The sequence below is a fragment of the Trachurus japonicus genome, chromosome 7 (genome assembly GCF_045865225.1).
Source record: "Trachurus japonicus isolate A0001 chromosome 7, Traja_1.0".
NCBI classification, from domain to species: domain Eukaryota; kingdom Metazoa; phylum Chordata; class Actinopteri; order Carangiformes; family Carangidae; genus Trachurus; species Trachurus japonicus.
In genome coordinates this window covers 33,530,424-33,550,780 of record NC_140913.1, presented here as the reverse complement: position 1 = coordinate 33,550,780, position 20,357 = coordinate 33,530,424, and the positions used below count along the sequence as shown (strand labels likewise).

The 20,357-nt window shown below is 40.7% G+C and overlaps 1 protein-coding gene across 1 annotated transcript in view; it reads right to left on the bottom strand.

Annotated features, from left to right (window-relative positions):
- Positions 1-20,357, bottom strand: part of mical1 (microtubule associated monooxygenase, calponin and LIM domain containing 1) — a 49,346-nt gene that overhangs the window by 26,291 nt on the left and 2,698 nt on the right. Inside the window, exons 3-9 of the mRNA XM_085782934.1 lie at positions 9,642-9,945; positions 8,018-8,225; positions 6,333-6,440; positions 6,035-6,130; positions 5,675-5,830; positions 3,107-3,207; positions 2,081-2,338 (exon numbers count right to left, since the gene is read on the bottom strand). Of these exons, the coding sequence (XP_085639060.1) occupies positions 2,081-2,338; positions 3,107-3,207; positions 5,675-5,830; positions 6,035-6,130; positions 6,333-6,440; positions 8,018-8,225; positions 9,642-9,914 (1,200 nt within the window). The 5' untranslated portion in view covers positions 9,915-9,945. The remainder of the gene's footprint in view (positions 1-2,080; positions 2,339-3,106; positions 3,208-5,674; positions 5,831-6,034; positions 6,131-6,332; positions 6,441-8,017; positions 8,226-9,641; positions 9,946-20,357) is intronic.

Genomic DNA, 20,357 nt, shown 5'->3' with positions numbered 1-20,357 from the left:
TCTTTGCTTACAGTGAGAGCTGCTCTACTAAGTGAACTATACCTTTCGTGCGTTACTAATGTTATTGTGTCTCGAGTGTTTCAGAGTCGGCCAGCTGTAAACCAGCTGACCCCGACTGACTTTTTTTTTGCGGTCACATCAGCACGGCTGCATCTTCGGTCGCGGCTGCTGTGGCATTTGCCCATATTGCCCTATGGCCAGTCCGTCCCTGTCACTGGTTGTTTGTGTTGTCTGTCAAAACATGGATGAATGAAACCTATATCCACACATCTTGTAGCCTATTTCTATCGAGGGAAAGTTATTTCAGAATATCCTGTTTTATCGCCCAGCCCGAAAGTGACATAGACTATTGCCCGTTCATTCATGAGAAATCATCCAGCTACACTCTCAGTCAAACAAGGTGGGGAATGAACACTACTGTACAGTAGTTGGCTCATTTTAAAAACACACCGGCAGCATCGCCCACTGAGTTAATTAACTGCTGTGTGGAAAACCACGCTGTGGTCCGTAATCGCGGTGCAGATGGGTGTGTTTGGAGCTGACAAGAGGATCGATAAAAGAGAGTGAGATGTATAGCTGCCGTCGTTACATTTTTCTCATTGAAAAACTATACTGTATTATTATTATTATTATTATATTGCATCCCCATTCGTGTTCACTGCTCCGTGCTGCTGTCTTATAGAGGCGATCTGCTGCTCACAGATGCCACCTGGCGGTTGTTTGGGCACATTGCAGCTTCTGGTGAAAACACAATTACTCCTCCACAAAAAATCCGCGTGAGCCTCGCGTGACTCACACGTGAATCTCGCGTGAAACCGTCCAAATGAAACTAGTACCCACTGTAAGTGTATGTAGCAGGCATAGGCATTTATGTGTATGTTGAATATACTGAGTATGTACATGAATTTATACCTAAATTAGAAATATAATCACTATAACTAGTTATGACATGCATAGTAAAAACCTATTATGTAATGATATAGTAACATATTGTCACATATTCAAATAAAGAATAAACTAAAGCATCAGAAGTTCATATTTTAGACTGGATGAAGTCATTATGGTTCATCAAGGGAAACATGAAAACAACCTTCACATTTGCACCATGTGGATCTGAGAACCATGAAACCACAGCGGTTTCACTCACATCATCTTGTTTATGCTGATTTATTTATTTCACTGGGTGGATGTAATAACTTTAGTTTTCTACTTTCACTTCCTCTGGAGACCGTGAATATCTGTGCTGCTCTCACAGATATTGTTGAGACATTTCGGTCTCTGGACTCGAGTCGTTACCTCCACCAGACAGTCCCCAGCGCCATCAGCAGCTTCTTCCCCCTCCGCTCCCGGACCAGCGAGGCGTTTTAAAATTCACAGTGTTTCTATAACTTCCTGTGACATAGGTTTTCAGTATCAAGGCTGTTTTCACACATACTGCTGCAAAAATTACACATCGTTTCAGTTTTTAGCTCGTATGGCTCGCACTCAAATGCCACATAACTGACAGAGCGTCAAGTTTCCACGATGACTGACCAGATAAAGAGGCGTGGTGTGTCATGTTTATATTACATAGTAAAAATGAAACTGAGAAGTAACGCTAAATTTTTAATCTGAACTGTTTCCAACGAAGCCGGTGAGAAATCAATCCATGGAGCGGTGGATAATGTTATTTATCATCTACCATGTTACCATGTGTATATCTGTGTAGTCTTATCTGTCATCAACAACCCTATAGTCATAGCAGTAGGTTCGTTACCTTTAATTGTCGGTGCAAGCTATTTTTAGAACGGCGGAGCAGAGCCGTGAGCTGCTCAGAGCTACGCTACGGAGGCTCATTATGGGATTTCTTGGTTTCCCTCATCAAACTCATCAAATACACAATCCAACAACTCCACAACGCTCTGGTGGACAAGTTGTGACTTGCACATTCACCACGCTATGAGATAAAAACATAACGTTACCAGACAGAGTTGTTTTAGAGGGAAATACATGCAAAACCACTGATGCGCGTTGCCTTCAGGGACAGTTTTTCATCAAGCAGTCTCTGCATTTCCCTCCCTCCTAACCCTAAGGTCGTTACCTCCACCAGACAGTCCCCGACCAGCGCCATCAGCAGCTTCTTGCCCCTCCGCTCCCGGACCAGCGAGGCGTTCTCAGCGCGGTGCATGCAGGTGAAGTCGAACATGGCCACGTCCGGCCGGCCGCCGGGGCTCAGGACGAACTGCAGGTCGGGAAGTTTCCGCCCCGTGGAGAAGTTGGCGGCGTCGTGGGCGTAGCTCCGCAGAGCCTCGTGGTCCACGTTGGCCGGAGCCAGGAGCTCGTCGGCGTCCGCATGGTCCTGCAGAGACACGAGAAGCGCCGAGTCATGATCAGGGCTGCAGCTAACGATTATTTTCATTGTCGATTAATTGGTTGATTACTTAAAGGGATAGTTTTAACGTTTTGGCAAAGTGGCCCATTGCCGTAATCCCTATAGTCATAGCAGTAGGTTTCGTTACCTTTAAATGACGGTGCAAGCTATTTTTTAGAACGGCAAGTTGTGACCTGCACATTCACCACAGAGTTGTTTTTGAAGTAAATTTATGCAAAAAGGGGCGGTGCGTGGCGCAGTGGTTAAGGCGGCCGCCCCATGTAGAGGCTACAGTCCTCAATGCAGGCGTCCCCGGTTTGAATCCTGCATTGGGCAGACCTTTCCTGCATGTCATTCCCCCTCTCTCTGCCTCCCCCTTTCCTGTCTATCTCACTGTGTGCTATCCAATAAAAGGCAAAAAGGCCAAAAAAAAAAAAGATATCGCGATATTTATGTGAATCGATTTTTTTCTCCCACCCCTACAGATTTGTATCTGATTTATTTCCACAATAACGGGGGCCTGATCCGATTCATTGCGTTTTTTTCCCGTTTACACGTTAACGTTACAGATCCGATCTGTGCCATGAACCATGTGGTGTAAAGAGTAAAGACAGCCTTATACTCGATGTGCTGCAGATGACTGACAGCTCATCTCTGCTGCTGCTGCACAGTCGTCTCATCCGTCCGTCCAGTTTCTCTCTTCGTCTTCGTCTTCTTCGCCGCGGCCGCTGCCAACAGGATTCACACTGCTCTCACCTGTTTAATGACGCCCTTCTTCAGCAGGCTCTTCTTCTTGGCAGTCATGACGAAGTAGTGGGTGTCGTCTTTATAGTAGACGATGTTCTCCAGATCGATACCTGGAATCCACACAGAGAGAAACAGAAACAGAGAGAGAGACGAGTGGGAGCCGTCAGTCAGTGTGATATTCAGCTTCATTTCTGGCCTGTTTTGTTTTAAAGGGATAGTTCACCCAAAATTCAAATTTCACTCATTGTCTACTCGCCCTCATGTGGACTAAGGGCTGGGAGAAGTTTCAGAGTCCTCCGTGGCTTCTCTGAGTTACAGGGGGTCACGGCGTAGCAGTGCATGTTCATATAACGGTTGCAAATGGATACCAACTGTCTTCGTAACAAAAAGACACACCAAAAAACATCCAAATACCTCCATGCTGCTCGTATGTAATGTCCGTCTTGTATTGAAGCCCCGAAATGCGAAATTGTCCCGAAAAAAATTAAATAAGTCTATTGTTTTGTAGCGGAAGCTTCTCGAAGCTCCTCTTCCCGGTTCGTCCAAATTTGGACGAACTGTTCGCTGTGGCTTAAGGACCTCATGCTGTACTTAGATCTGGAGAAAATTAAATATGATCTGAGGGGGACACCTGGAAAATTTGACTCGGTTTGGGGCTGCATGATTAGTTACATAGCTAAATTAAAGACACTACAGGACAAGTGAAATGTTCACTTCTGACAACTGACTTTTGAATTTCCTTTTCCTCCTTGCTTCATCTCAACCCATTGAAAATATTACTTCTCAGTTTTGTGGTGTTTTTATTTTATTTTATTTTATTTGTATTACTCTCTCTTAATTGTCTGTGTACTTTTATATTCGCATGTCTGTTTACGGTAAGAAGGAAGGATGTGTGTTATTACTGATCTGTAAAAATTTTTTGTAGGATTGGGGAGGGCTGGGGAAGGGAGGGAATAAGTGGTTGTTGTTTTTGAAAAAAGAAAAAAAATCCTTATTTTTCATTGTATGTACTTTTACCTGTCAAATGAATAAAAACATTAATAAAAAATAAAAAAAATAAAACAAATTTGGACGAACTGGGAGGAGGAGCTTCTGCTACAAAACAAGCTTGAAATATAGACTTATTAAATTTTTTTTGGGACAATTTCGCATTTCGGGGCTTCAATTCAAGAGGGACATTACATACGAGCAGCATGGAGGTATTTGGATGTTTTTTGGTGTGTCTTTTTGTTATGAAGACAGTTGGTATCCATTTGCAACCGTCATATGGACATGCACTGCTACGCCGAGACCCCCTGTAACTCAGAGAAGCCACGGAGGACTCTGAAACTTCTCCCAGCCCTTAGTCCACATGAGGGTGAGTAGATAATGAGTGCAATTTAAATTTTGGGTGAACTATCCCTTTAACATTTCCTCTGGTTTTCAGATGCAGAAGTCGATAAGGAGTGAAAGGGAAGAGACAGGTATTGACATTTTGTGATTAGAGTTTTAAAAGCAGCTTGTTGTTCCTGTGAAATCTGATAAAATCAGGGTGGATTTAACCAGTTTGTTTCTGTTTATTCCTCCACCTCTCACCCCCAGAAGTCTGATTTAAAGATGTGCAGCATGTCATCATCATCATCATAACCTTTATTTAAACTCGGAGATATATTGAGGAGGAGTAACCTCATTTACAATATATAGCCGAGATGAAACGCAAAACATACACTGCAAAAACTCAAAATCTTACCAAGAATATTTGTCTTATTTCTAGTTAAAATGTCATTTCTAGTCAAAACAAATCAAATTATACTCAAAATAAGACTCGTCACATAAAAATTACCTTGTTTTTAGACACTTTTTACTTCTTTCAAGCATATATTCACTTGAAATAAGTAGAAAAATCTGATAGTGGAGCAAGTTTTTCTTTCTTATTACAAGCACAAAAATCTTGCTTTCACTGGCAGATTTTTCTACTTATTTCAAGTGAAAATGATCTAAAAACAAGTTAATTTTTAAGTGGAAAGAGATTAGTTTTGACTAGAAATGAGACATTTTGACAAGAAATAAGACAAATATTCTTGGAAAGATTTTGAGTTTTTGCAGTGTATAAGGACAGAACACAAAATATTTGAAACATACATAAGCATAATAACAGACTACCGGTAAGTTAAAGGTGACAAGGATAAATTAAAACATAAGTGTAGTTAAAAGGAGTGGATGAGAGAGGGGGGAAGGGAGGGTCATCAGTGAATGTATCACAGGAAATGAAGTGTGGATTACGACACAGACGAGCAGCAACGCCGGGGTTTTCTGTCATGCTTCATGTTGAACTGCAAAGTTCAGTTGTGTTTACTGACTGAGAGAAAAATAAAACACACTTGTAGGCCTACGATTGTGTGGTTTTTGTTTTTGCTTTGTGTGACTCAACTCCATAATTCATGTTCTCCACTCCAGTGCATCTGAAGCAACCGAGTTCCCCTTGCTTCATGTTTTACACAGTAAACTGAGAGTGAAACACAGTAAACAGCTGCAGCTCTAAAAACAAACCAACTCCAGCTGTTGGAGCAGCACGATTCTCCGTCTCGTGCTACCTACCGGTCTCCGTGAGCAGGTCCTGGAAGAACTTCTGGTTGTAGATCCGAGCGACGCCGCTGATCTCGGCCACCTGAGCCTCCTCGGCCGTGTTCCTGTTGACGAAGTTGGCCGTGATGCCGATGGCCAGTTTCCCTCTCAGCTCCTTGTGCTTGAAGCCTGAGAGTTTGGGAAAGAAAGAAGCAACAACAAGAAAAAAGAAAGAAAAAAAAGAAGAAAAAATAAAAAAGAGGAAACGATGCTCACGCTCGTGTATTGAACAAGAGGATGTGTATGTAACTGTGTGTGTAACTCCAGCTGATTTGTGCGTCGTCCTGTTGCAACAGTGGACTGTTTATGTGTATGTGTGTGTGTGTGTCTCACCATCGGGGACAAACCTGCCGCCTCCGGCCGAGATGAAGACGTCGAACTGGAAGGAAGCGGCGGGATGAGACTCAGGCAGCAGCTTGGCCATCCAACCTGTCAGAGACACAGCAGACCATAATGATGAAGTTTTACTGCTACTTACTGCTGCTGAATTATCACATCTTTATTCACATATATAGAAAAGGTATTAAAATCATTAAAATATTTGTAATTTCATATGTGAAATGGGACACCCTGAGAAGCTCAAGAGCTTTTGGGTGAATTATCCCTTTAAAAGAAATAAAAGATTAAGTACCGTTTTCTCCCGAGGGCTCGATCAGACCCTGGTACTCGACTCCAGTGTGAACCTCGACCCCGAGGATGAGACACACTTTCAATAAAACCAGCTGCAGCTGACGGATACCTGAAACACACACACACACACACACACACACACACACACACACACACACACACACACACACACACACGTTTATGTCAGAGAAAGTGTGTGTGAGATAACGAACTTGTGGATTCTAGAAAAAAGTGATACAATTTCTCAAAAACATTAAAAAATGTCAAAAGAGTGGTAACATTTCTCTAAAAAAAGTTTGAAAAATTCTTGAAAAAAATGGAACAAGGGATGCACGATAACTATTGGTACAGATAATTATCAGCCCGATATTGATAATTATCGGTCAAAATACACCGATAAGTCTGATAATGAAATTTTTTGGCCGATTCGTAAAGCCAGTTATGATAAGCCAACATTGTCTTGTTTTGCTTATTTTCAGTCCGTTTGCCTCTAAGTTGATTTGAAACAATAATAAATGTTTGTTTGTTTGGTTAAGATATAATGGAGATATAATGTTGAATTCATCTTTACTCACTACATCTTAGCCTTTCTTAATCTCAAGTGTGTTGTATAGAAAGTATTAAAAATATCTCGGTATCGATGAAAAGAGTTATGGTGCATCCCTCGCTGTGGCATCGTTCCTTTGTCTTTTTTAAATGTTTTTTTCTATGATTCTATCATGTACTGTGTTTCTCTTAATTTCACTGTGAAGCCCTTTGGTCACCTCTTGTTGTTGTAACGAGCTGTTGGAATAAATGTTGATTGATGGGCCTATGTTGAATAGAGCGGCAGTCACTGAAATGCCATGTGATTATGCTGCAAACCAATAATAAAAAAGTTCTACTCCACTTATCACACCCAGGGAGCCATGACTAGCTTTGTACCTTCATCTATCAAATAATAATAATAATGGTTTACATTTATATAGCGCTTTTCTATCGATACCCGTACAGAAACCATTATTCATTCATTCATTCATATCAGATTACTGAACAGCTGATCTGACCTGGTTTGTGTATGCTTTAGGGGTGGGAGAAAAAATCGATTCACATAAATATTGTGATATCTTTTTTGACGATTTTTTTTTCAGAAATTGATTCTTTTATTTTTGAAAAAAAAAAAATATATATATATTTTTTTTTTTGTGTGCATTTGTTTGCCTTTTTTACATACAGAGAGTACAGGTTTTGAAAAGGGTTATAAGGGTATTAAGTTCACTTTATAATGGAGTATGTTAATTTATAGGCTCCTACAGTATTTGTGTGCAGATAAATGTTATATAAAATGCAGACTAAAAATCGAGAGAATCGGCAATATTGTAGAATCGCAATTTGAATCAAATCGCCATCCAAAAAAATCGTAGAAGAATCGAATCGGGAGAAAAGCATATCGTCCCAGCCCTAGTATGCTTGTAAGTGTCTTTCTCTCTTTTAACAATTAGTTTTTGTATTTTTAACGTTTGTAGTCATCTATTTGTATTTATTTTGTCTAAATATGCACTGTCGCTCTTCACAGATGAAGTTCCTAACGGAAAAATAAAGTTCTTTGAATTGAACTGAATTATCAGAAAGCTTCAGCTGACGATAAAATAAAAACAAAGAAGTTGCAGAGAGTTTTCTTCTCCGGAGCGTTTAGTCGACACTCACTGATGTGGTCCAAGGCGCCGGTGCAGAACTTCCCGTAGAACTTCTTGGCTGCGAGGCCGCGCAGGTCGTAGATGGTGTAGGGCCACAGGTGGAGCACGTTGTTCCTGCTGAACGACTCTCTCTTCTCCAGCAGCACCACCTGAGCCCCCAGCAGCGACAGCTCGATGGCCGTCCGCAGCCCGCATGGCCCCGCCCCCAACACCAAACACTGGGGGGGTGAGGTGTTTCTTTATCTTATTTCAATTTATTTTTTGTTGCTTTGTATTTGTATATCAATGAGGGTTGGTCCAAATCTGACCACATGGGGCTTGCAATTTAAATGTTGTTTGTACCACTAGTATAAATGACAATAAAGGCATTCAATTCAATTCGTTTGTTTAAAGGGACAACGAGGAGTTTCTCCATCGGCAGAACGAAAAATTCTGCGACAATAAAAAAGTCTCATATTAATGTGGATGAATCTACGTTACCCACACTTGTTAATGGGCCCATTTTCGATAAATATATCGTTTTGTCTCTATCGTTATTATGTTATTATTAGTGCTGGTGGAAATGCTGGGCGAGCCGACCAGCGTTTCCTTACTTTTGGTTTCGTGGCGAGTCATGAGAATAGCGCCGCCGAATCACCGTTTATGGTCGGAACTAGGACGGTATGTGATCGTCCTCGAACCTCTGACTTTAATTCTTGATGAATGACAACATGAGTCTGTCTTGCACCAGTCAAAGAATTTCACGGTGCGCGGAGGCTCATAAATGTAGTGTGAAAACGCTTCGCTTTTCCAAAACTCCTCGTTGTCCCTTTAAATTCATTTTTGTTGCTTAGTATTTTTCCATCAGTCAATGAGAGTTGGTCCAAATCTGATCGACAGACTGAGTCTCAACTGAAGCTGCAAACAAACAAACAAACAAACAAAAGACTTCGAGAGGAGTCGTACAGTGGCTGATACTTAGACTAAAACTGAAATATGAGCCACTTTCCTGATAATTAGTTAGAGTTAATCAGCTTCACTGTTTCCCCTCAGAAATAACATGTCTCCTCTGTTCCCGTGTCAAAAACATCTTTTCATCATGAAGGTTAGGTTAAAATGCTCAAATAAACTATTTAAAATAAACATGAACATCTGTCTTAAATATCTTACCAAGAATATTTGTCTTATTTCTAGTCAAAATGTCATTTCTTCTCAAAACAAATATAAAAAAAATATAAAAATAAGAAACATCACATTAAAAAGTAGCTTGTTTCTAGACATTTTTTTTTTTACTTCTTTCAAGCAGATTTTCACTTGAAATAAGTAGAAAAATCTGATAGTGGGGCAAGTTTTTCTTCCTTATTACGAGCACAAAAAACTTGCTTTCACTGGCAGATTTTTCTACTTATTTCAAGTGAAAATTTGTTTGAAACAAGTGAAAATTATCTAAAAACAAGTTAATTTTTAGGTGATGATGAGTCTTATTTTAAGTGGAAAGAGATTAGTTTTGACTAGAAATGAGACATTTTGACAAGAAATAAGACAAATATTCTTGGAAAGATTTTGAGTTTTTGCAGTGCATGGAAATAACAAGAATGATGTCAAAATATCTAAGGACCCTACTATACATTAAAGTGCATTTTTAGAGCTGGTACCTTGGTTTTGCTGCAGGCCTTGCCCTGCTGGTAGTCGGGGTGCGCCGCTCTCTTGTCCAGCTTGGTCCACAGAGCTTTGGCCTTCCAGTAGTTCAGCCGCTCCTTCAGCTTCGAGTAGAAGCTCCTGAAGTCTCTGGGGTCGACGTCCAGCTCCCTACAGAGCTCCGCAAACTGCTGCCTCACGTCCTTGCAGCTCTGCGCCTGGAGGAACCGGTCGAAGGCGGCGTGGGACGGGTTGACGCCACCGCCGCCGCCGGCGTCCTGGCTCGCCATGGTTTTAGGTTCCTGTGGCGGCTGAGTGGAGCTGTGGAAGAGGAGGAGGAGGTCACATCGTGGCGTTACAGTTTTTCTCGATTGTTTACACACAATTTCTGGTTCTTGAGGCACAATGGCCTCAACATCTAACTCATGCACCAACCCCCTGAACCAAGTCTGCTAAACTACAAGCACAATTCCTGCTTTACACTCAATTTGCAGTTCTATAACACACCACACACAATTCTCTGCATTTGGCACAATTTTCATGAAGAAAATCTCTTGTTTTCACGAGTAACACACTGTTATTCAATATTCTAAAGTTAGTTTCCCTACTATGCACACTGACTCACTCATCACATGGGTAAACACCTGTCACACAGTTTTACAATTAGCAATCAGAGCTTTAGCAAAAAAGGGAAACATAACAGGCAGTGATGGACTGACACCAAAAAGAGAGAAACCAAACAGAGAGAGAGGCCACACACACATAGGGTGAATTCGCCTAATGTGGGACATTTTTTGCAATTTAGACTTCTGGTGTATTTTGCGATATGAAGCAAACACTTTCAATCTACATCCTGTACCATTCTGAAATCCTTAGGTTGTGATCTAATGGAATCCAAAGAGAAAATTCTGATATCACACTCCTAAAAGAAATACCATACATATTTCAACTCTGATTGCAAAGTTTTTTGCGGCAATTTCTGTTCCCTAATGTGGGACAGTCATGCTCCTAATGTGGGACACTAAAAAGTCTGTTTAAAAGTCATCTTAATTTACATGATAAATGCTAGATTGCAAACCAGTGTTCAATAATATCACTTATTGTCCTAGTTCTGCTTCATCTTCTATAGTGTTAATGGTTTTCTACCAATTGTGTGGTGGATGTGACCTTTTACCCTTCGCTAGGGTCATTCCAAGCCCTGGTCAACAACCTCAATTGTGGGACACCATCATCCTCAGTGATCTCCCTATATTCAGTAATGTCTCCCCTCATCCTGTCTTTTATCCACTGGTTGAGTTCACTTGCTTGATTATTTTCCTTTCTTTTCCCATGTTTTCTTTCCCTGGTTTTGTCTCATTGCCTTACTCTTTTTTGCCACTGTGATCTGAAATACATTCCATTTAATTAATCAGTAATGTGCTATCCTTTGATTACTTCTAAACACAACATTTTTCATGAACATTATCAAAAAAGACAAGATTTAGAAACAAGAAAGAAAAAAAATCAGAGCCATTTACCCCTTTAACAGTATTATGACCACTTCCAGTTAATAAATATAATTTTCTTTTGTTGTAAAATATTCAAAACAATGCATTATAACAATAAAACCATGTAAACAATCATTGTTATTGTTCAACCTATTAGTTTTACCTGGAAAAGCCCTGTCCCACATTAGGAACAACCACCTGTCCCGCTTTAGGAAAGCATGTTTCCTAAAGTGGGACAGTAGAAATGTTGATCAAAATGCTAAATATTGAGAATGGTTACACCATATTAAGATATATTTTAATGCATCAGCATATTATAAACACATTTTGACAAAAAATTGCAATAATTTTGTTTTTTTTAATAAATTATGGCCTTAACATTATTTTTGTCCAAACCCTAAGTACCTAGCATTTTGGTGGTCTTCACACAGGGTGCCTCCGGTTTGAAGGCTCTCCCTCCCAAATCTATGATTGGACATTTGAGATGTCATGTGATTTTGATAATGCAATATCACAGCTTGTGTGAGACCACATTTACATTAACTTTCTTTTGCTATAGGAAGACCTACACCCATTTAAGCTTAAGTGTCCCACATTAGGCAGTGTCCCACATTAGGCGAATCCACCCTATACGTATATATAGCAGTGATCATAATGATGATGAGAAAAGAAAATGCATTGATCACCAAAATTGCACATTGATGGAAGGACTCGAACCTAGACTACAATGAGCGCTGCTATACTAGGTGAGCTATATGTTACAGTAGTCTCATCCCATCAAAATTATGTGTTCAGTCTTTCAAAATTGTCCGGCCGTAAACCAGCTGACCCCGACCGATTCTTTTTCTTTTTTGTGGTCACATCAGCACGGCTGCATCGTCACACACCCACCTCTGTCGCGTCTTCATGCATTTCATTTGTTACGGTGCATTTGAGTGTTCTGAGTATTAAAACAATATTCTAAAATATTTTACAATACATTTATATAGCCTACTGTCTGTAGTTACTGTAAAAAAAAAAAAGAAAAGAAAAAGCCTAAGTCATTATGATGAATGGAGTAGAAGTGTTTTCCATTCATCATAGTGTTTTACACTGAGCACATCAGTGTTCAACTGGGTCTTATAAATGTCTAGTCATATGATGGTTTGTGTGTGTCATTTGAGACTAAAATAGCATTTTGAGAATAAATAACAGTTTTGAAAAGTTTCATTTTGCAGGAGGAGTGAGGGGTTTTGCCCATTGTGTGTGTTTTTTTTTATTTGTGTATAGAGGTCTGAGAGTATGAGGCATACTTTCAGAAAACGTGTGTAAACAATCGAGAAAAACTGTAAAGACTTCCTCTATGGAAACCGCTGCTTTTACACTAAACTCAAAATCTTTCCAAGAATATTTGTCCTTTTTCTTGTCAAAATGTCTCATTTCTAGTCATAACTAATCTCTTTCCACTTAAAATAAGACTCATCACCTAAAAATTTACTTGTTTTTAGGTCATTTTCACTTGTTTCAAACAAATTTTCACTTGAAATAAGTAACAAAATCAGTCGAGCAGCGGGATGTGAAGCACCGTGATGCTTCCCTGAGCTGGTATACGCAGTGTGTCTGTGACAAACAGTTGCAACACGGCTTTCTAAAATGTGACACAGTGCACTTATTAGCAAATCAAACAGGCAACATGGGAAATAATAAGGCTGAAAAGCTGGAAGCGTCTTATTTCCCCAAGTTGAGTTTTGAATGTGCAGGATGAAAGCTGCTCTCCTGCTCCTGCACACTGCAAAAACTCAAAATCTTGTCCTTTTTCTTGTCAAAATGTCTCATTTCTAGTCAAAACTAATCTCTCTCCACTTAAAATAAGACTCATCACCTAAAAATTAACTTGTTTTTAGGTCATTTTCACTTGTTTCAAACAAATATTCACTTGAAATAATTTGTGCTTGTAATAAGGAAGAAAAACTTGCTCCACTATCAGATTTATCTACTTATTTCAAGTGAAAATATGTTTATGTTCATTAAAGACTCCCATTAGCTGCTGGGCTTTCCAGCAGCTACTCTCCCTGGGGTCTTGATCACTGAAATTATAATACAATACATATTTTCATTAATACATTGACATACATATTCACAACCATTAAAATACATTACATACCATAGACTGTAAAAAGAATGGACGTAGCGTCCGTGACGTCACCCATTGGTTTTGGGGAGTCGTTTTTGTGACTCAAATATGGCGGCCTGAACAGCGCCATGTTGGATTGGCCGGCCGAGTTCCCGCCCACTGGCCTCGAAGCAGCTGTCCACGGAGCTGCTCGGACCTGTCACTCAACGTTTCCACGCCCTAATTGGCCAGAATTTTAACCTAATAACAGTAAAACTGTAGAGTTAAAAAAAAATTCACTCCCCTCAGAGTGTGTGCGGGGGTAGAAACTATCGATTGAGACGAAAAAACGTTCTGACACCAGGCTTTTAACATGTTTACTGAGGATGTAAAGTCGGCGATTTTAACACGGGGGTCTATGGGGAATGCTCCCTTCTGACACCAGCCCCCAGAGGAATTCGAGGGGATTGCAGTTTTTTGAACGCGGAAGTGAGCTTCACTTCTCAGACCGACAACTGCCCCCTTGTTACATACACACACACAAACATCTCAACTAGAGTTGTCACGATACCAAAATGAGTAACCACGGTACTATACCAGACAAAGTATCACGGTTCCGGGTAATATCACGATACTGCAACCTTTTTTTATTATTATTATTTTTATGAACTGCAATGTATTTGTACAAGTTATAAATACTTATTAATTACTTATAATGTTGTTTGGTGCATGATAAACATAATACTGGTGAAGTAGGAATTAGACTGAAACAAATAAATGAAGTTAGAATTTATATGGTTGAAAATAAATAACCATTCAGTCTCTTGCACATTCATTTATATTTAACAAATATAAATAATCAACTTAGGATAAAAAACAAATCCACTGTCTTTTAAAAAAATCTATTTGACAATAATGCTTCTTCATAATAAACCATAGAGGACAGAATACAATGAACAGGAACTGATTCCCTGTGAAAACTATATTTTTATGCATTTTCTAGGTGCTTTATACTTGGACATCCTTTAACTCTTTATTCCTCAGCCTGTACACGGAGCATATAGCCTGATATTAGCCAATGAGAAAATAAACAGAGCTAAATTAATTAAGTGCCACTGACGACGACGCTGCAGCAGACTCGCTGCTCGCGCCCGGTGCTTCTGCCGTGGTCAGTGTGTTGTCTCGTGTTTGTGAAGCCGTGCGCGTCTGGACGAGACAGAACTTTAGCTCGTTGTTTGTTTTGAAGCGAATTTCTATCGGAGCGGAGCTGCCTGTCTCAGCTGTCTTCATGGAGTCCGTGCTTGCCGGCATGAACCATGAACAGCCAATCAGATAACAGACGGGCGGACCCAGCGTGCGGAAACAGCCTATCATATCCCCGGACATCACCAGTAACAGGCAAACAGCCAATCATTCAGCAGCTGTGTAGTTCGGTTGCAGTGGGTGCATGTGGGTTTTGTTTACAAGGGAGTGCGTGCAGGGAGAAGCCGGGAGGAGAGGAGAGGCGGCCGCTATGTAGCGGAAACTGGCACCGTAGTAGTAATCCACGGTAGTACCGTCGTGTAGAATTTCTAGTATAGAGATTGCCAAGACACGTGACCAACTGGGCGGCAACGTCATCAGAAACGCAAAGGATTGTGGGTATCTTTGGCCAATTTCCCCCGATCTACATAGCGCGCTAGACATGGACAATGTAAATAATAACAAAAGTACAATAAAAAACAGAATTAACTGGCACAATGCAGCGGGCAAAGGAAAACAACAAAGAACCATACCGCCTAAAACTAAATCCAGCCGCAAATAAACGATACGAGGACAAAATAAAGACAATCAAAGGGCTGGATCCCTATGAACATGGTGTGGTCCGCTGACATTAACCTGCTGCCCAACTTCCAGCACCCATATATATATAATTATTACACGGCTCTATTAAATGCTGCTCTGATTGGTCCAGTGCTGCGTTCTGCGGTCTGTTATTTCTGTATAACGGACCTTCGTCACGTATAACAGACCGTTGCTAGGGAAGCCGCTCTGATCAGCGCAGCACAGAAAAGATCAACTATGCAGGATATTTACCTTGTGTTTCATTTTTACCGTCATTAAACAGCGTCGGACTAATAGTGATGTTAGAGATAAATGACTTGTAACTTGTTACAAGGAGAGTGGAGGCTCCTTCCACATCGTGGCTGGAAACCAAACCTGCTGATCAGAGCCTCTGACCCGGTGTCACAGCTCTCCTCTCGTCTCGGTGCAGCTGGCACCGCGGCTCCGCGACACAAACGCACCCCGTAAACAGTAAAGTTAATCTCTTGTTTATGACAGATACGACTACACACAATACACACATCTTAACACGTGTATGGTAATCTATCGATCCACTGATTGATTATCAAAGGCTTCAAATGCACGAACGGGAGGAGGCTCGGCAAAACAGCGGAAGTGACCCGTCTTGCAGATTCGCTAAATGCAATTTTAAATCGATGAAAGTCGTATTTTGATCAACATTATGTTTCAAATTAATTATTTCACTCGTAAACCGTGTAATAAGCGGGATAATGTACAGTTGGTCGGTTGTTATGGAGAAATAAACCCCTTCATGTTGAATGAAACCGGGTTCCATACAACCTGTCGGGGTTTATTTCTCCATAACAACCTCCGAACTATACATTATCCCTTACTTATATGGTACTAAATGTAACTTTTTGCCCTGTCTATCGTGCGAACGACTGTTGCAGTTCACAACACAGCAGGTTGATGGCATCTTCAAACCAGAGCAGTAGATATTTGAAACTAGCGTTCTTGCCTCCACAAATTCAAAGTCTGGCGCGTTTGTTTGTGCCAAAGTTTCCCACAATGCTTTGCGTTCCCCGCCGGGAATACGTCATGATGACGACACGCTGGCAATCTCTATAGTAGGAACCGTTACGTTTTGGCACCGCGGGGTACCGTGGCTACCGTGGGTATCGTGCAACTCTAATCTCAACACAAGACAAAGAAACAATCTCACAACACAATTCAAAATACACTGACATAGACACTCTGGACTACGAGAACACAAGATCACAAAGACACTTGCTCAAAAGACAGTTCTAAAAACAACAACAAAGAAAGGCACTACAGCCAACATTATGGCATTATGGCACCTCTTAATACTCTTAATACTCATGAAATTCATGATTCAAATACGCTTGAAAGAAGTAAAAAGTGTCTAAAAACAAGCTACTTTTTAATGTAATGTTTCTTATTTTAAGTATAATGAGATTTGTTTTGACTAGAAATGACATTTTGACTAGAAATAAGACAAATATTCTTGGTAAGATATTTGAGTTTTTGCAGTGTACTGTCAGAGCTCTTGTTGTTTTTTTATTTTTGGCGTCTGGGTCCGACCTGCCACCTACTGAGCCCCCGTCGTCCTGCTCTCTAATTATAGTCCAGATGTTTTTAAACAGTCACCTGGTCTCCTGAGTCATCACTAACTTCCTCATTGTGGCTCCTGTGGTTCCTACGGTAACTCGTCTTTTATGACCGTGCTTCACAGCGGACGATGTGTCACTCTCACACACTCGGCCTCGGGACATGTGTGTGTGTGTGTGTGTTTTTCCACATGTTCAGACTCAGAGGACCAAAGTGTTTTGTGTTTCACCTCTAAGGAATAAATAAAAAAAAACACTGTTGGCTGATGGAAATGATCCGGTATTGATAAATAAATGATAATGAGTTCTTCAGAATCACACTGCAGATTCATTTCCTGTTAACTCGGCAGCTGTAAACATGTTAAGAGGAAGTCTTTGTTTAGTAACTTTGTTATTTGAGCTGCTGCTGCTTCATTTTTATTCTCTAAAACTTTGCTTTTGTTTCACTACACTTATTAGACATCTGGTTACTCTGCAGATTAGGACTGTGCACATCCGATATAAATAAGAAAGTAAGAGACAATAGTTTTTACAGACTGCACTGCAAAAACTCAAACTCTTTCCAAGAATATTTGTCTTATTTCTTGTCAAAATGTCTCATTTCTAGTCAAAACTAATCTCTTTCCACTTAAAATAAGACTCATCACCTAAAAATGAACTTGTTTTTAGATCATTTTCACTTGTTTCAAACTAATTTTCATTTGAAATAAGTAGAAAAATCTGCCAGTGAAAGCAAGTTTTTTGTGCTTGTAATAAGAAAGAAAAACTTGCTCCACTGTCAGATTTTTCTACTTATTTCAAATGAAAATAGACTTGAAAGAAGTAAAAAGTGTCTAAAAACAAGCTACTTTTTTATGTATAACTATATGTATAATAAATATACATATTTTAGGTATAATGAGATTTGTTTTGACTAGAAATAAGACAAATATTCTTGGTAAGATTTTGAGTTTTTGCAGTGTGCTGGGCGGATGCGTCGTGTAAATAATCTGTCATCGAACACGAATAAAACCGCAGAGATGATAAACGATCTGAGGAAGAGGAAGGTTACAGCTCAGCAAACACACCCGTTTACACCTTAGAGGGTGAAAACTTTTTAAATTGCTGCTCTGGAGGCCGAAGCTTTCTAGGGAGCTTCTCCTCAGTGGATGTGAGGGTCAAAGGTCAGAGGATGTTGTTATGATGCTGTATGAAGCCCTTTTTGAGACAAACTGGGCTTTACAGATAAAAACTGCCTTGTATCAGCAGCTTCTACAGAAACACAGCTGAAGATGAACTAGAGCCGGAACGCGTACGTTCCTTCTACTGCTTTGCACAGTTAAAAGGTAATTGCCGTTTTTTATGTACAATCTGGTGTACAATTCAGTGTCTCGTAAGGATTCCAGTCATGTACCATAGATATTTGATTGTTTTCTGAGTGTTTGTTGTGGTTGAAAGAATTGCCCCCATAGGTTAGTGTTGTCGCTATCCCTAGCGCCGGGTAGCCATGGTGTAACTCCGGTTTGCCTGCATCAATTTTAGTTGCGTTTTTTGCTCCCGCCAGATGTAGGGTCAGAGCAGTAATTTAGAGGGCTAGTTCAACATTTTGTCAAATTGACCCATTGCCAGTAGGTTCGTTACCTTTAATTGTCGGTGCAAGCTATTTTTAGAACGGCGGAGCAGAGCCGTGAGCTGCTCAGAGCTACGCTACGGAGGCTCATGGGATTTCTTGGTTTCCCTCATCAAACTCATCAAATACACAATCCAACAACTCCACAACGCTCTGGTGGACAAGTTGTGACCTGCACATTCACCACGCTATGAGATAATAACACAACGTTACCAGACAGAGTTGTTGGGAAATGCAGAGACTGATGATGAAAAACTGTCCCTGAAGGCAACGCGCATCAGCGGTTTTGCATGAATTTACCTCTAAAACAACTCAGCAGCTTCTACTGTACAGAAACATAGTGGGAAGCGCCATCATCATCATCATCATCATCATCATCAGCTCCATCACAGTGTGGCATGGAAACAGGACAGGAAGTCTCCCACTGCAGCATCGGGTCATAAAACACACACACACCCTCACAGACCACAAGACCAACAAACTGGTTTTCCCCCAGAAGCCATTAGACTCCTGTTCCATTGTGTACTCATGCTCTTTATCACTCCAACTCAGGTTTTATGATGCTTTTAGTCAACGTCTCCTTTAATTCATCCTTTATCAATCCTAAAGGGATAGTTCACCCAAAATTCAAATTTCACTCATTATCTCCTCCCCCTCATGTGGACTAAGGGCTGGGAGAAGTTTCAGAGTCCTCCGTGGCTTCTCTGAATTACAGCGGGGCTCCACGCAGCAGTATTTGTCCATATAATGGTTGTGAATGGTGCTCACTTTTCTTCGTCCAAAAAGACACACCAAAAAATATCCAAATACCTCCATAGTGCTCGTATGTAATGTCCCTCTTGTATTGAAGCCCCGACATGAGAAATTGTTCCGCCGGGATTTGCACTGACAAAGGCAAAGCAGTGAACTGAGACACTGGGAGCTTCTGCTACAAACAAGCTTAAAACATAGACTTATTGGGGCGGAGTTTAGCTCAGTTGGTAGAGCACCCGCCCCATGTGTTGAGGCTATAGTCCTCGCTGCAGGCGGCCCCGGTTCGAGTCCCGCGTCGGACGGCCCTATCCTGCATGTCATTCCCCTCATCTCTGCCTCCCATTTCCTGTCACACTCTCAACTGTCCTATCAAATAAAGGCAAGAAAAGCCAAAAAAATATACTTTAAAAAAAAAAAAAAAAAAAACATAGACTTATTTAACTTTTTTCGGAACAATTTCTCATGTTGGGGCTTCAATACAAGACGGACATTACAGACGAGCACTATGGAGGTATTTGGATGTTTTTTGGTGTGTCTTTTTGGACGACGAAAAGTGAGCTCCGTTCTCAACCGTCATATGGACATGCAGTGCTGCACGGAGCCCCGCTGTAACTCAGAGAAGCCACGGAGGACTCTGAAACTTCTCCCAGCCCTTAGTCCACATGAGGGGGAGTAGATAATGAGTGAAATTGAAGTGAATTTTGGGTGAACTATCCCTTTAAATGTGTACTCATGCTCCTTATCACTCCAACTCAGGTTTTATGATGCTTCTAGTCAACGTCTCCTTTAATTCATCCTTTATCAATCTCAAGGCATGCATTGGTTTTTAAACATCGGTGCATATGACAATAAACTGAATCAACTGATCTGATAGGCTATTATATATATATTATTATTTCTATATTTATTTCTAAGCCTAAAATAATAAATATGGACCAAGTGTCTCGTGGTTAGTCAGGATGATTCACGCAGCTTTAACATCTTACAGTATGTGACACATCTGAGTCATGTGGGTTTCCTCCAGCTTCCTCAGAGGTGTGAACCCCCTCCCTCCCTCACACAACGCAGCTCTGCATGCATGAACGATTATCTGTCAATCACCTCTAATCAATCAATCACTGATCAGAACAAGAACATCCTGCAGTGTGTGTGTGTGTCTGTGTGTGTGTGTGTGTGTGTTACAGTGTGAGTCATTTACTTAAGGTGGTTCGTTCCAGACGTTTTACAGCTCAGATGTTTGATCTTTTAAATCAACATCAAGTTCAAACAATAAAAAGCAAAGAAACATAAACCAGGTTTTAACACTTCTCTCCTGCAGCACAGTGTGCAACACAACACACACGCATGCATACACGGTTCACCGAGTGTGAAGTACTGTA